Source organism: Leptinotarsa decemlineata, unplaced genomic scaffold (genome assembly GCF_025532065.1).
Source record: "Leptinotarsa decemlineata unplaced genomic scaffold, Ldec_3_MD MMD2_tig00000010_RagTag_RagTag, whole genome shotgun sequence".
NCBI classification, from domain to species: Eukaryota; Metazoa; Arthropoda; class Insecta; order Coleoptera; family Chrysomelidae; genus Leptinotarsa; species Leptinotarsa decemlineata.
Window position 1 is genome coordinate 8,342,588 of NW_027412538.1, and position 14,475 is coordinate 8,357,062.

The 14,475-nt window shown below is 34.2% G+C and overlaps 1 protein-coding gene across 1 annotated transcript in view; it reads right to left on the reverse strand.

Moving 5' to 3' along the window:
• S6KL (ribosomal protein S6 kinase like) overlaps positions 1 to 14,475 on the reverse strand; it is a 159,573-nt gene that overhangs the window by 5,988 nt on the left and 139,110 nt on the right. The window contains exon 8 of the mRNA XM_074171364.1: positions 426 to 635. Coding sequence (XP_074027465.1) covers positions 426 to 635 — 210 coding nt within the window. The remainder of the gene's footprint in view (positions 1 to 425; positions 636 to 14,475) is intronic.

Below are 14,475 nucleotides of genomic sequence, written 5' to 3' on the forward strand. Positions count from 1 at the left end.
TAAATAGTAATACAATGATAAATTAATTAGCGATTCTAGAGAAAATGATGTGATTTTGTAATTAAGTGTGACAGTTACTAAAGAAGTTTTAAAAATGACGTAATATAGAGTAATACGTTTTTTATGCAGTGCCGTCTAAATAGTAATATAATGATACAATAATAAGCCATCCTAGAGAAAATGATGTAATTTTGTAATGTAGTGTGACCGTTACTAAAAGAGTTTTTAAAATAACGTAATTTTTTAAACAAACTTCCCAAAAAAATTTCAAAAATTGTCACGTGAGTAGTTAATTTGGCCTTGCTTGATCTCGAATTAAAAATAATTTTTGTCTGAATCATTTTTGCGAGGTCATTTCAGCTGGATCTAATTTCGAAAACATACGCATAGGCTCACATACACATTTTCCAAGCACTGTTTCTCACCTTTTTCTCCCGAACATCTTTGAAACTATATCCCTTATAAAATGCTATGGTTTCTAGTGTTCGTAGTGATTTGAGTCTTTTGTGAGGTTCAAATTCCAACAATCTCATAAGAAGATCCTTTGACGCCACGTCTAATTCAACATCAAGGGGAAGAGTTCCGGGTTTCCTATCTTGTGGATTGGGATCTGGATCAACGGCCGGTGTGGGATACTGAAACAAACATGAGTAGGTACTGATAACATTTTTGCACAATATATAAAATGCGATGTTGAATCAATGCATGAGTTCGATTATTAAGTTCCAAATTTTAAAAAGGTACACGATATATTCGTGACAAAACCTCAAGTGGTTCAAAGATGATATTAACCGCGAAAGAACTTGGTGAAGTTTCTTATTTCGGCCACTAAGGATTAGAGTGTGTCATATTATTTTGTATTGTTTTATTTATCAGTAAATAAATGTATAATAATTATTATTTTTACCGTAGTATGAGCTGATCAGGCCCTATACATTCGTGAGGGCGCGCCAGCATTATCAACCAACGACCACTCCCCACACCGTGGAGTAAATGTTTTTAGATTTCATATCATTTCTAGAAACATGTGGGTTCGTTTTCCGATGGCATTCCAGGTTAGCTTCCCAAATGTCTACTACCGCAGTTGTCGGTTTATTGGTTAAACCACCAACACTGACATAAAAACTTGGCTTGGGTGTCACACCAATAAGTGGTTCCACTTATGTTTCGCTTGCGTTTACGCAGCTATTTTTATCAAGTACTTTCTTGGTTTTTCTCATTTTGTCTTCAATCGAGGACCGCCTGCCCGGTACTGACGATGCCCAATAGGCCGAAACAGCTGTGTACCGGTGGCTCTTAAATTGAAATCAATATGGGAATGATCAAAAAGTACTTATCTATTTATTTTTTGATTTTCATGAAATTATTTTCCAGCAGCTTGACTGCAATAACCTTTCTATATATATATATATATATATATATATATATATATATATATATATATATATATATATATATATTTATATTTCAATATTAAATTTTACAAAAAGTATTTGAAGCTTTATATCTTCTATTAATTATCTGCGAGCGCTTTCGACAGTTGGTAGTACTGTCATCTTCTAGGCACTCCTCAAACTGAACTTGTCAACCTGTCGTCTGCCTCTTTATACGGTCAGAGCATCTCAACTCAGGTATTTCAGGTACTTTAGGTAAATTTGCCTCAGGTACTCTTCTTTGTGTTAGATCTTCTCTAGGAATGTGTATGGTTTCGTTTAATATATTGAATGTGAGGTCTTGTTGTGTTTTGATTTGTACTTGTTCCTCGATAAGTGATTTATGACTGTTAAATTTATGGATGTTCAAGTTTTCCCAAATGTCCATGCGGTTTCCCTTGTTGACTTGTTTTATGAGTTTTATGTTCTCTGGTGGGGGGAAATTATGTTTGTTTTGTATGGCGTGTGTTGCGAGGTTTGATTTATATACTATTGGATTTATGTATGTCTTTTTGTGCTCAATGTACCTTTGGATTAGTTTTTTCTTGGTTTGACCGAACATCAACATCACATACAAGCCGAACACGAAGATAACACAAAAAATAAACCTATAACGCATTCATATATAGAGTGTTAAGGATACCGCTCAGCAATGAAGCCCGAAACAAAGAACGTGAAGTCATATACCAAATAGCGAACGAAAACGGATACACCCAAAAGACAATAGATAAACTAGAAAACAGAATCAAACAAAAAATACAGAACAAGGATCAAGCCACCCCAACAGACAAATCAACACAACGATGGACAGTATTTACGTACGTAGGTCACCAAACCAAAAAAGTAACAAACATCTTCAAACATCACATACAAGCCGAACACGAAGATAACACAAAAAATAAACAACTATGAAAAAGAAGAAGACAAAGACCAAAACGGGATATACAGTATACAATGCTCGGACTGCAACAAATTCTATATTGGTCAAACCAAGAAAAAACTAATCCAAAGATACAATGAGCATAAAAAGGCATACATAAATCCAATAGTATATAAATCAAACCTCGCAACACACGCCATACAAAACAAACATAATTTCCCCCCACCAGAGAACATAAAACTCATAAAACAAGTCAACAAGGGAAATCGCATGGACATTTGGGAAAACTTGAACATCCATAAATTCAACAGTCATAAATCACTTATCGAGGAACAAGTACAAATCAAAACACAACAAGACCTCACATTCAATATATTAAACAAAACCATACACATTCCTAGAGAAGATCTAACACAAAGAAGAGTACCCGATGCAGTACAAATACAGGCAAATTTACCTAAAGTACCTGTAATACCTGAGTTGAGACGCTCTGACCGTATAAAGAGGCAGACGACAGGATGACAAGTTCAGTTTGAGGAGTGCCTAGAAGATGACAGTACTACCAACTGTCGAAAGCGCTCGCAGATAATTAATCAAATCCTTTTTGTAAAATTTAATATTGAAATACTGAAAATAAAGGAAAATTAGTTGCATCATTCAAAAATTTTATATATATATATATATATATATATATATATATATATATATATATATATATATATATATATATATATTATATACACATATATAAATGTGTGTGTATATGTCTGTATATCCATAACATGGTGAAGCATATTTGTATTCCTATATTTCTTCTTCTTATATTTCTTCAAATAATCAACATTATATTGTAGACATATTAATTTTATCAACTATAGACTTAGGTATTGTTTATTTAGATATTTTATATTCTTCATATGTACTATGTTATAGTATCATTATCAACTTCACATTCAATTTAACCTCGCCGTTTAATTCCCTACGCACAGACTTGATCTTCTGTAGATTTGCCCATTTATTCCTCTTCCCCGCTTATCTTCTGCACTGTCATATGTATGTACAAAAATGTAAAACAAGTTTAATGTATAAGTTTAAAAATGTCCTCATAGGACGAAACTGTAGTGACTTTAGTAACAAATAAAAGTGGTAAAAAAATATGGTAAGTTCTATTTTTCATTTTTCATGATGACCTCCTAACACATAATAACGGCTACATCCATTAATTTGACTAAACATTATTTAAAATGTTGTATTAGTTCGATTCACAACACAACAAAGTTTTTGTTTCGGGGTTGAAATTAGATGATTTTAATGTATTTCCACGTGTTAAAACCGAAAGTGACCGTAAAAATTATATATTAGCTCTTGTTTTCAAGATATAGTATCATTATATTATATATATGTATATTGAGTTTTCAACAAATGAAATATTTCATCACCAACAGTTGGTACACATGTTTATTTACATAACACCCCTCTCATCAGCTGTTCTTAAGTAGTAAACATAACCTATGTGAGTTTGTCAATTGTACGCACGTGGTTGCTATTGAAATTATCGTGTGAAGTTGATTTTTAAATTAATTTAAGTGCTGATCTGAAATGCCTCGAAAGTGTGTGAATTCTGTCGATAGCTTTTGCTATATATGTGGTGAAATAACATTTAAGGCTCAGAAACGTAAAATGACACCTATCGTTAAGACAGCCTATGAACATTATTTTGGTGTGAAAGTTGGGGACCAAAATAAATCATGGGCTCCTCATATATGTTGTAATTCTTGTTCCGTCATATTGCGAGAGTGGCTGAAAAATAAAAACCGGGCAATTGCTTTTGCAGTACCTATGGTTTGGCGTGAGCCTACCAATCATACAGACGACTGTTATTTCTGCTTAACTCCTCCCATTAAGCAAGGTTTATCTATGAAGAAAAGAGGAACGGTTAAATACCCTAATCTCCCATCTGCTCTTCGGCCTGTACCACACTCAGACAATTTGCCAGTCCCTTCTCCACCCCAAAACTATGAAATTTTAGAGGAAGGTGATGAAGACTGTTTAGAAGGAGCAACCCATCCTTCTACATCCTATGACCCTGATTTTGAGGTAAGCGATAGGTCTAGTGATCCGCACAGAATTAGTCAAGCAGAGTTGAGTGACCTTATAAGAGATCTTCGCTTTTCTAAGGAAAAGGCTGAGCTGTTAGGGTCAAGACTACAACAGTGGAATCTTCTAAAACATGATGTGAAAATATCTCAGTACAGACAGCGTCAAAAAGATTTGCTTCCTTTTTTTGAGAAAAAAGAAAACCTCGTAGTTTGTTCTGATGTTATTGGTTTGATGGACTGAATTTGGATCACACTCCATCTGAATGGAGACTGTTTATAGACTCTTCAAAACTAAGCTTAAAAGCTGTACTTCTGCATAATGGAAATCAGACCTATAGGTCATGCAGTTCACATGAAGGTCCTATAGGTCATGCAGTTCACATCAAGGAAACGTATATAAATATGAAAACACTTCTCCAATCAATCAAATATGAACAACACAAGTGGCACATCTGTGGTGATCTGAAAGTCATTGCTATACTCCTAGGAATGCATTTAGGGTTCACCAAGTACTGTTGTTTTTTGTGTCTGTGGGACAGTCGGGATAGAAAATCTCACTATAAAAAAATGAACTGGCCTACACGAGACCTAAACCCTAATGAGAAAAATGTGGTTTACGAGCCTCTTGTAGATCCTAAGGATGTTCTCCTTCCCCCATTACATATTAAGTTGGGACTAATGAAAAACTTTGTGAAGGCCATGAAAGAACAAGCTTTCAAGTACTTGAGAGCAAAGTTTCCCAGGTTGAGTGATGCTGAAGTCAAGGAAGGCATCTTTATTGGGCCTCAAATTCGTGAAATTGTAAATGATGCTTTTGACATGATTTTAACAGGAAATGAAAAAAGAGCCTGGGAAGCCTTTAAGGGGGTTGTACATGGGTTTTTAGGCAACAAAAGAGATGATAACTTCACAGCATTGGTTAAAGAGCTTCTTCAAGCTTACCACCAACTTGGATGCAACATGTCCTTAAAAATTCATTTTCTTCACTCTCATCTTAATTTCTTTCCACAAAACTGTGGAGCTGTGAGTGACGAACATGGAGAAAGATTCCATCAAGACATTGCCTTAATGGAACAGAGATATCAGGACCGTTGGAATGAAGCAATGCTTGCAGACTACTGCTGGTCTGTGTGTAGGGATGCTCCAGAAGTGTTTTATAAAAGACAAGCTAAACGACAGCGATCTTACAATGAATCGGATGGACTTAATTGAAATTTGGTGGTACAAACTTCTTTTATTTGTCAAAACACTAAGAATAATGTTTTTTTTTTATTAATTTTGTACTTAAAATATTCTAAAAGAAACATAACAATATTGTTTTATGTACTTTCACTTTTCACGTATAGTTTTAAGATTAAGTACTGTGTATCTCAAAAACCAGAGCTAATAAAAATTTTTCATTGTTATTTTCGTTTTTATCACCCCAAAATTAGTAGAAATTGACTAATTTAGTGTAGGAAACATTCAAAAAATATTTTTTTGTTGTGTTGTGAGAAAACATTCTTATAGTCCTTGAGTTTTGGAAAGGTAGATTACATATTTTAACTCGGTCCATTGAAATGTTTTTTTTTAAATTTTTCTGCATTGGCATTATTATGCCGTCGTAACTTCTCATGAGTGTCTGGAATACTATATATATAATATCGCCACTGTACGAAATAATGCAAGATATTTCGTAATCCATTAAAATAACAGTCAGTATATTCTTATTGGTCAATCAACTTGAACTCAAAAAAAATGTATGGTGATGAGCCAGAAATATGAAACGAGTAAATTATTACGTGGAAACAGAAAAAACTGACACTGCTTCGAAATCTTGTACATCAATTTACATGTGCTGTTTCAGATAACGAGTTGTTAACTAAATGACTTCCAAGATAAATTTTGAAATTTAAATGAATCTACGTTCTAGATCTACATCTCATTATCATATCACTACAATGTAACTGTCATGTCATCACCAACTTCTAACTATAATATTTAGATACTAACGTCGAGATTGGAAAGATTAAAAAAAAATTACTGGTCGCCAGAGGCAATAGTCAATGATTTATTTGATAGTATTAATAACGGTAAAGACTGAAGGAATTCACATTATCATAGTACACGCAGACCGGAGTCTACAATTTACGGTAGAAGTATTATACAGTGGCTTCCAAAAAGTGGATAAAACCCTAGTGTAACAGCTGATGCTTCAATTTTAAACGTGCGATTCCTAAGATACATTTTAGAACAACAGATGAAGTCCAATTTGGAATTTACTCAATGAATATGTGTTTTCCAACTTGAGTTTTGTTCACCGACATTTACAAAATTATCATTTTTTCTAATTCTTGTACAGCCTATGCATCCAATTCCATAAAAGCGATTCTGAAGTAGTATTTGAGGTTTAAAATAATATTTAGCCTGCTTTTGAACTATTCAGCTATAGTCCAAGTTATTGTTTGAGCTGATCTATCACAGTTCCGACAGTAAACGTATCATTGGAAAATTTCATAAAGATCATTAGCATAGATCAGAAATGATAATGGACCAAAAGTTGAACCCTGTGGCACTCCTTGAAATACATAACTTTTTTCGAAAAGATATGTTTACAATTTTCAGAAATACAAACCAATGGATATCTGTATGTTGAATAGTTCATTTGTCTGTTGAAGTTGACATAAATATACGAGGATCCTCGATGTAACATTTTTACTAGTTTCAGTTTAACCTAACCTCCATAAGTTGAAGGTTGTGCGGAGCTTTTGGTAGCTTCACTTGAAGTAATTTTCAGTAAAATGGCAAGGGAAATGAAATTGTAAGGAATTGGCTCATTTCTCTGATTTATGCAAAAAATTTCAGAGCGCCATGTTCGGAAAAAATTAAAATTTTGTAAGTTATCGAGGATCCTCGTATATTTATGTCAACTTCAACAGACAAATGAACTATTCAACATACAGATATCCATTGGTTTGTATTTCTGAAAATTGTACATAACTTTTTTCTTAGGGTTCTTGTTGAATACTCTTCGTGAGCAAAACAATAGCAGAATCAATATCGCTGACCGCTCTGGATTGAATGATTCCGTACAGTCTACCTCGACTTGTGTTTGTAAATATTTTGCTGAAAAAATCATCACCTCTTAACTTTATAGTAAATTGTCAAGGGGTAGCGAAAACGTATGTTTCTGGAACTTCAACTAGCGTTTCCTAATATGACTAATAACCAGTCCGGGCAAATGGAACTTTTAACAGGTGATGATCCATTGTATTGCCAAACATGCGTCAAACGAACTGACTGTTATAAAAAAACAAGTATAGCTGAGGCACCAGTCAATCTAATAATAACACTGATGATCTTCAAACATGACTCAACCTCTGACGGAAGCACCAAACTCTTACGAAGATTCGAAATTGATGAACACATCTAGCAGACCACTGTTATAATCTTCATGCAGTCATTGTTCACTGTGGTTCTGGCGTTGAGTCTGGTCATTATTACGCCTTGGCCAACGACGAAACGGACTGGTTTAAGTTTGACGATAGTCATGTCACTAAGTGTTCTGGCGATGTATTGAATTTGTTGGAGCCGCTGAAGACACCCTACATTTTGTTTTATGAGAGAGAGAACATTGGCAGATCAAGATCTTCAGATGAAAAAGCAGATGCGCCACTGGAATCAATGAAGTCGGCCCGGAGCGCCAATAAATTTTTATTGTTGTTTTATAATTTCATGATTTGTATTTTGAAAAGAAGATAAGTATTAGGTTTTTTCAAAAATTTTGTCCGTTTTAATTTAATCTGTTTTTGTAGCTCCATATCTCGATAAAACATTATTTTACTGTGTCGTGGTATACACTGATCGATAGAGAATTTTTTCCGGTGATTTTAACCTCAAAAATGAGTCCAGCATTATAATTTGAGGATCCAGGTGGAGAATGACCCATCACAAAAGGTGCGTGGGATGGCGGAACAACTAGGCGTCAGCTCCCATGCGGTTTTTAAAGGTTCAAAACTTAGTGAAAAGGTCGAAAAGCTCGAAAAATAGGTGCTCCACGATTTGAACGATGGATAGATATTGTCACATTTCGAGGTCTGTTCTTCTTTGCTTTTGCGCAACCAAAACGATCCTTTTTTCGGATCGGGTCGTCATGCGTGATGAAAAATGGATCCTCTACGCCAACATAAGACGTTCCGGACAGTGGTCCAGAGGCGAAAACCCACCAAAAAGGACCATAGTTACTAAATTCTCAGAAAAGTTATATAACCTTGAAAAAACCTACAAGGGTGAGAAAAGTAGGCGAAGAAGAGCAATTTCGATTCAATAATTGAGATTTATCAATAAATATAGGTTAGTTGACATCAGATAAAATAAAACCTAAGCTGTTAATGAAAACCATTATCGGCGACATGTACCACATTTTATTGATCAATAGATAACACAACTATTAATAGTAGAAGTATTTTCCAATTTCATATCGAATGATGTTTGCTTTTGTCACTGCTAAGGTTTCATAAAATTCAGAAAACCGTGCTAAAAGTAATTATGTCGGAAACTTCATCATCATTACTATCATCTTGAGGATTTTGATTAACTGTACATAATGAACGATGAATAATCGCTCGAGGAATGGATGGAGATCAATCATAGTGAAGTAAGTATTACGATAAATTTCGTAATAAAAACGTTAAGTATATAACTCATTTGTACAGTTACTGGATGCAATGGCGCACACATGATGTATTGGGCTTTTTCCTCAGATGATGTTTGGTTGAATTCAAAAACAAAAATCACACGTTCCCAGAAAAACGAGAATTGGGTATATTTTTCTCTTGAACTTATCAGTTCGTTTTATTTTGACTTTGACAGTAACAAACTTGGAATGGTTTAAAAGAAGGATATTTTCATTTTTGGAAGAGAAAGGTTTTGGTTCCTTTATACAAACATTTAGGAATCTTTCAAATAAGGAAACAAAGTAATCAATTTCGCTTCAAACTCTTCATAAAGGATTGTAGATCATACAGAGAAGTACCTCTCAGAAGCAAACTAAAAGAAAAGGCCCTCTAGAAACAACTATTTTCATATAAACATTGCAAACACCATGCAAACGTTCAGATTAACATACCAACATTATTAAAAATACGTAGGACATTGATGCTATCAATATCTGACGCGCTCGAGTATGTCCATGCAACAGTATTTTTTACATATTAAAAAATCTATGGCCGCTTCCCCCACCGATTAAAAGGTATATATTATGTAACATTTTATTTCATCATCTAAGCTTTGCAACCTAATATGTCTCGATATCGCTTGAGAAAATCCCCATTTTGCATCGTGGGCTCCCCTGTTATTGGCTAAAGAGTCGGCAATGCCATTACCTTTACTCCTGTCGTGCTCTTTAACCCACCTCTGGATAATGTCATCCACCGAGGCTTTGGCTAAATCTTGGTGGCACTCTAGTACTAAACCTGTGTTAACACGTTATCTATTTAGGGCTAATAGGGCTTGTTTACTGTCTACAGTTTGTTATGTTTTTGCCAGAAATTCCTTTCCTGGTTATTTCTTTTGTGGCAATTCAGATACCAACCAGTTCTGTTCGAACCACGCTGGTATTTTTTTCCATTACCCACCTAATCCTTTAGGTTAACCAATGTCTGGACAAACCGAATAGAAAAACGTATTTTTTGTATAATTTAATGTTCATATAAATAATAATATTTATTTTTTTTTCCATAAGACATGAACATGTATTGGAATAGTCAGTTATATGAATGAATACAATCAAGAAGATCATATAGTCACATTAAAAAATTCTTGCACGGTATAAAAACTATAATTCAATAAAAACATTTTCAAATTGAATTTAAAAACATGGATTCTGTCAATTTCTCTGAGAAAAGAAGGTAACTTGTTGAACATTTTCAATCCCAAGTAAAAAGGGGACCGGCCAGTTAGGTTGTATTTATAGGGTTTCACATAGAAATTATTACGATTTCTTGTGTCAATACTATGATAGGAGCTATGTCGTTCGAACTTTGATTGATTTATATAAATATAAACACACATTTCAAATATAAATATATCCGCAAGAGTTAATATTTTGTATTGCTTGAAAAGGTCTCTACATGATGTTTGAGGTTCAACTTCTGCCAAGATTCGGAGAATTTTTTTTTGTGCGACAAAAACACTTTGCGCTGATGAAGAACCACCCCAGAGACAAATGCTATATCTAATTCGCGATTCTACATGAGCATGGTAATAATTCAGTATTTGATCACTTGTTAAAATCATTTTGAGGTTTTTCATTAAATATGTGGTAGATGATAATTTGGAGGTAAGTTGGCTACAATGTCCTTTCCAGTTCAGACAGTGGTCTAATGTAAGCCCTAGAAATTTACATTCAGTGACATTAGAAAGTATCCTGTTGTTGGCATTTATTTTGATGTCAGAACAAGTTTTTTGTCGATGGTGAAATCGAATAGAAAAGTTTCTCAGAGTTAAAAAACAGAGAATTGGAATTGCACCATAAAACTAAATTATTTAGTGACCGGTTACACTTCTCCTTCAAAGAAATGTCGCATTTATCAGACACTAATAATGACGTATCATCCGCATACATAATGCATGTATCCTCAGCGACTGCAGTACTCATATCATTACAATATAATATAAATAATAAAAGTGCCAAAACAGAACCTTGAGGGACCCCAATTTCCAGAGTTTAAGTTCCAGATTTGAATATACAAACTGTCTTCTGTTTTTAGTAAAGGACTCAATCTAATTGAAGGCATTACCCCTAATGCCGTATGAATACATTTTTTTTAACAGGATCATGTGGTCGACGCAGTCAAATGCCCTACTGAGATCACAGAATATCCCAACAGGGCATTCGCCGCATTCGATACTTTCCAAGATTTTCTCATAGAATGCTGAGATGGCAGTTATGGTAGTCGTTTCGCAATAATTTTTCTTTCGTTTAATTTAATGTTTATATGAAAGTAGTTGTTTCGTTTGTGTCTGAAAGTTATTTCTTTGCATTATCTGCACATCTTTGTATATCTGTACATCTCTGAATATTACATAATGAAGTGTTGAATACGTTATGGATTCTCACTAAGTATAGATATATAGATAGATAGACAGATAGATAGATAGATAGATACTTTGTTTATTTGACTATGTATATGTAATAAACATTTGTAGCAAGTCAGGTGATATGTCAAATATTTAAAATTGAATAAAACTTAAATAAAATAAAAAAACATTAACACTACACAAGGCACCCAAAAGGGGGACTATAATTTTGAAATTACTAAAAGTAGCACTGCATAACAAAATACAATAAATTTTGAAAGATATAATTACACGTACTTTCGCTAAAAAGATAAATACGGGCATTATCATGGAAGCAGCCATATATTCATCTATACTATAAATGCCTTCATCAATGAGAAAGTTTTTCATGCCCTCTTTAAAACGTGTCTGTGATAAGTTCTTGACTGTAGTTGGCAAGATATTTTATAGATTAACATCTAAGAAATTCTTGGAAGATTTCTGTAGATTGAATTTAGCAGGTCGTATAAGATTAGCACCACGTGTTTCATGTCCCGATATTCCGCATTAGAAATTATCCTTATTGCTTTTTTTGTGTTACAAATATCTTTCCAGCAAGAAAAGTGTCAATAGAAACAAATTCTCTCAACTGCCTCAACAAAAACAGATATTCGGTTAATTTCGTATTTAATTCATCAATATGACATGTCCAATTTAGGGAGTCATCCAAAGTTAGACCAAGTAATTGGGCTGTTTTACCTTCCAAAAGCATGTTATTGGAAGAAAAAAATCAATCTCTGGGTTTTCCCCATATTAAGTTTGAGAAGATTCGCATTGAACCATTTTTCAGCGTGGCTTTCAGCATGTTTTGAAATTTTCAATAAATTTCAGCAATTTTTGTCTGAGCAGACAATAGATGTGTCATACTGCTAGATGTGTCATAAACAACACATTTATGGAGCAGAACTTGGAAGAACTGGTCATGAATAAATATTATAAATAGGAGAGGCCCTAGCACAGATCCTTGCGGAACACCGTTCACTATACGCTCTAAATTAAAAATTAAAAAATAAAATAAAATACATTTATTTGTCCGAGAGACTGACAATAATCAGCATAGGGGTCGTCCTTTATTATAATAGAAATCTAAACCTAAAAGTATTCACTAAGTGAATACAGACATTTATCTAACAGAAAGTCCTTCAAATTTTTTTGGAAAATATTTATATTATTACATGTCACTAACATGTATTGGAAGAACATTAAATAATCTCAAACCTAAACAGCTTGGCGCACAAGACATTAATTTAGTTTTTGCAAATGGTATGACATAGTTTTTAGTTTGTCTTGTATTAAAAGAATTATATTCACTAACACGGATGAATTTATTTCTGTTTTAAAAACATACAGGCACATTTAATAGACATACAACGACACAGCAGTTAAAATTTTATATTTTGTATTTTTTATTAGACGTTCTATTGTCTCTTAGGTCGACATATTGCTTTCGATTTAATGAATACAATGTGAGAAGGGAGAGAGCCACACCTCTAACCCCATATTCATTTATTTTATGAAGTAGTAAGTGGTGAGAGAGAGTGGTGAATACGATGTGAGAAGGGAAAGAGCCACACCTCTAACCCCATATTCATTCATTTTATGAAGTAGTAAGTGGTGAGAGACACAGTCGAATGCTTTACTCAAGTTACACAGAGTTACAGTTCTATGCTGACCATTCTCAAAGCCATCGACAATGTTTCTCGCCGCAAAGTATACAAGTATACAACCTATAAAGCATATGTTTCAAGTCTGAAGACGCTGCGTTGTTTAGTATTTGTTTGGCAGCCATCAATAACGAACGTTTTCGATGAAGTTGTGAAAATGGAGAAAATTGTAAGACAATACTTTTATCTGAAAGGTCTCAGCTCAACCAATATAAGAGCTGAACTAGATTCTACTCTGGGTGAGTCTGCTCCTTTGTTTACAATAGTGGAATATTGGGTAGCAGAGTTTAAACGAGGCAGTACGAGCTGTCACGACGAGTATCGCAGTGGTCGACTGCGGTGAGGTGACGATTGATTGAACTGATTTGAATTGATACCTCATGCACCCTATTCGAAAGATTTAGCCTCCTTGGATTATTTTCTGTTCCCAATTTTGAAAAAATGGCTCAGTGGTCAAATATTTTCCAACCAGGAAGTGATGTCGGCAGTTATTAGCAATTTTGAGGAGCAAGACTGTTCTTGTTATAATACCGGTATCAAACTTATTGAACGTCAGTGGAAAAGTTGTATAAGCTGCAAGGAGATTATGTTGAAAAATAAATACAGTTTTTCCAAAATTTTTGCGTTTTCTTTGTTGGGTACTTTGGGTACTTTCTTTGGTACTTCAAGGACCACCCTTATTTATCCATCATGCGCTTTTCCGAGTTAGGAATTAACCTTAGCGAGTCGGTACCTAACATTATTACTCAAACTTGGCAAATACTCACAAAAACAATAACAAAAACACGAGAGGTTTATATGTGATCCATAATTTGTGTTCAGATTGCCCTCGAGAGAACGGAGACTCTGATTACCTGGAATCATGCTGAAGAAGAAGAAGAAGAAAAGAGCATAATTATATCTAAGTCTGATGTATATTTAGTTGAGTGGAAACAGCCTAAGGCCTTCTTTGGCCGGACAACTGAATATACATATACTATAAATAGAAATACGAGTCTTCGCCATCATGCCGGGTATTTGCATCTTTTCTTCGTCTCTCAGGTCGATCGATAGTCTACGGGCTTTTTCATATAATTTACTCTCATCTCGCTCGAAACGTACCTACATCAATAGCAATTGTAATAAAATACATCGGTTCAGACCAGTCATGATTCTTTAACTGACCATAAGATTAATAATTTGAACAATTTGATTACATGCTTTCCTAAACGCCTTCTTCAGACTAGTTTGAATTTGCTTTTTAATCGATTCACCCCTGTCCGCAAAGTTACATTAAAGTTATACCTACAGTCTATATAGGA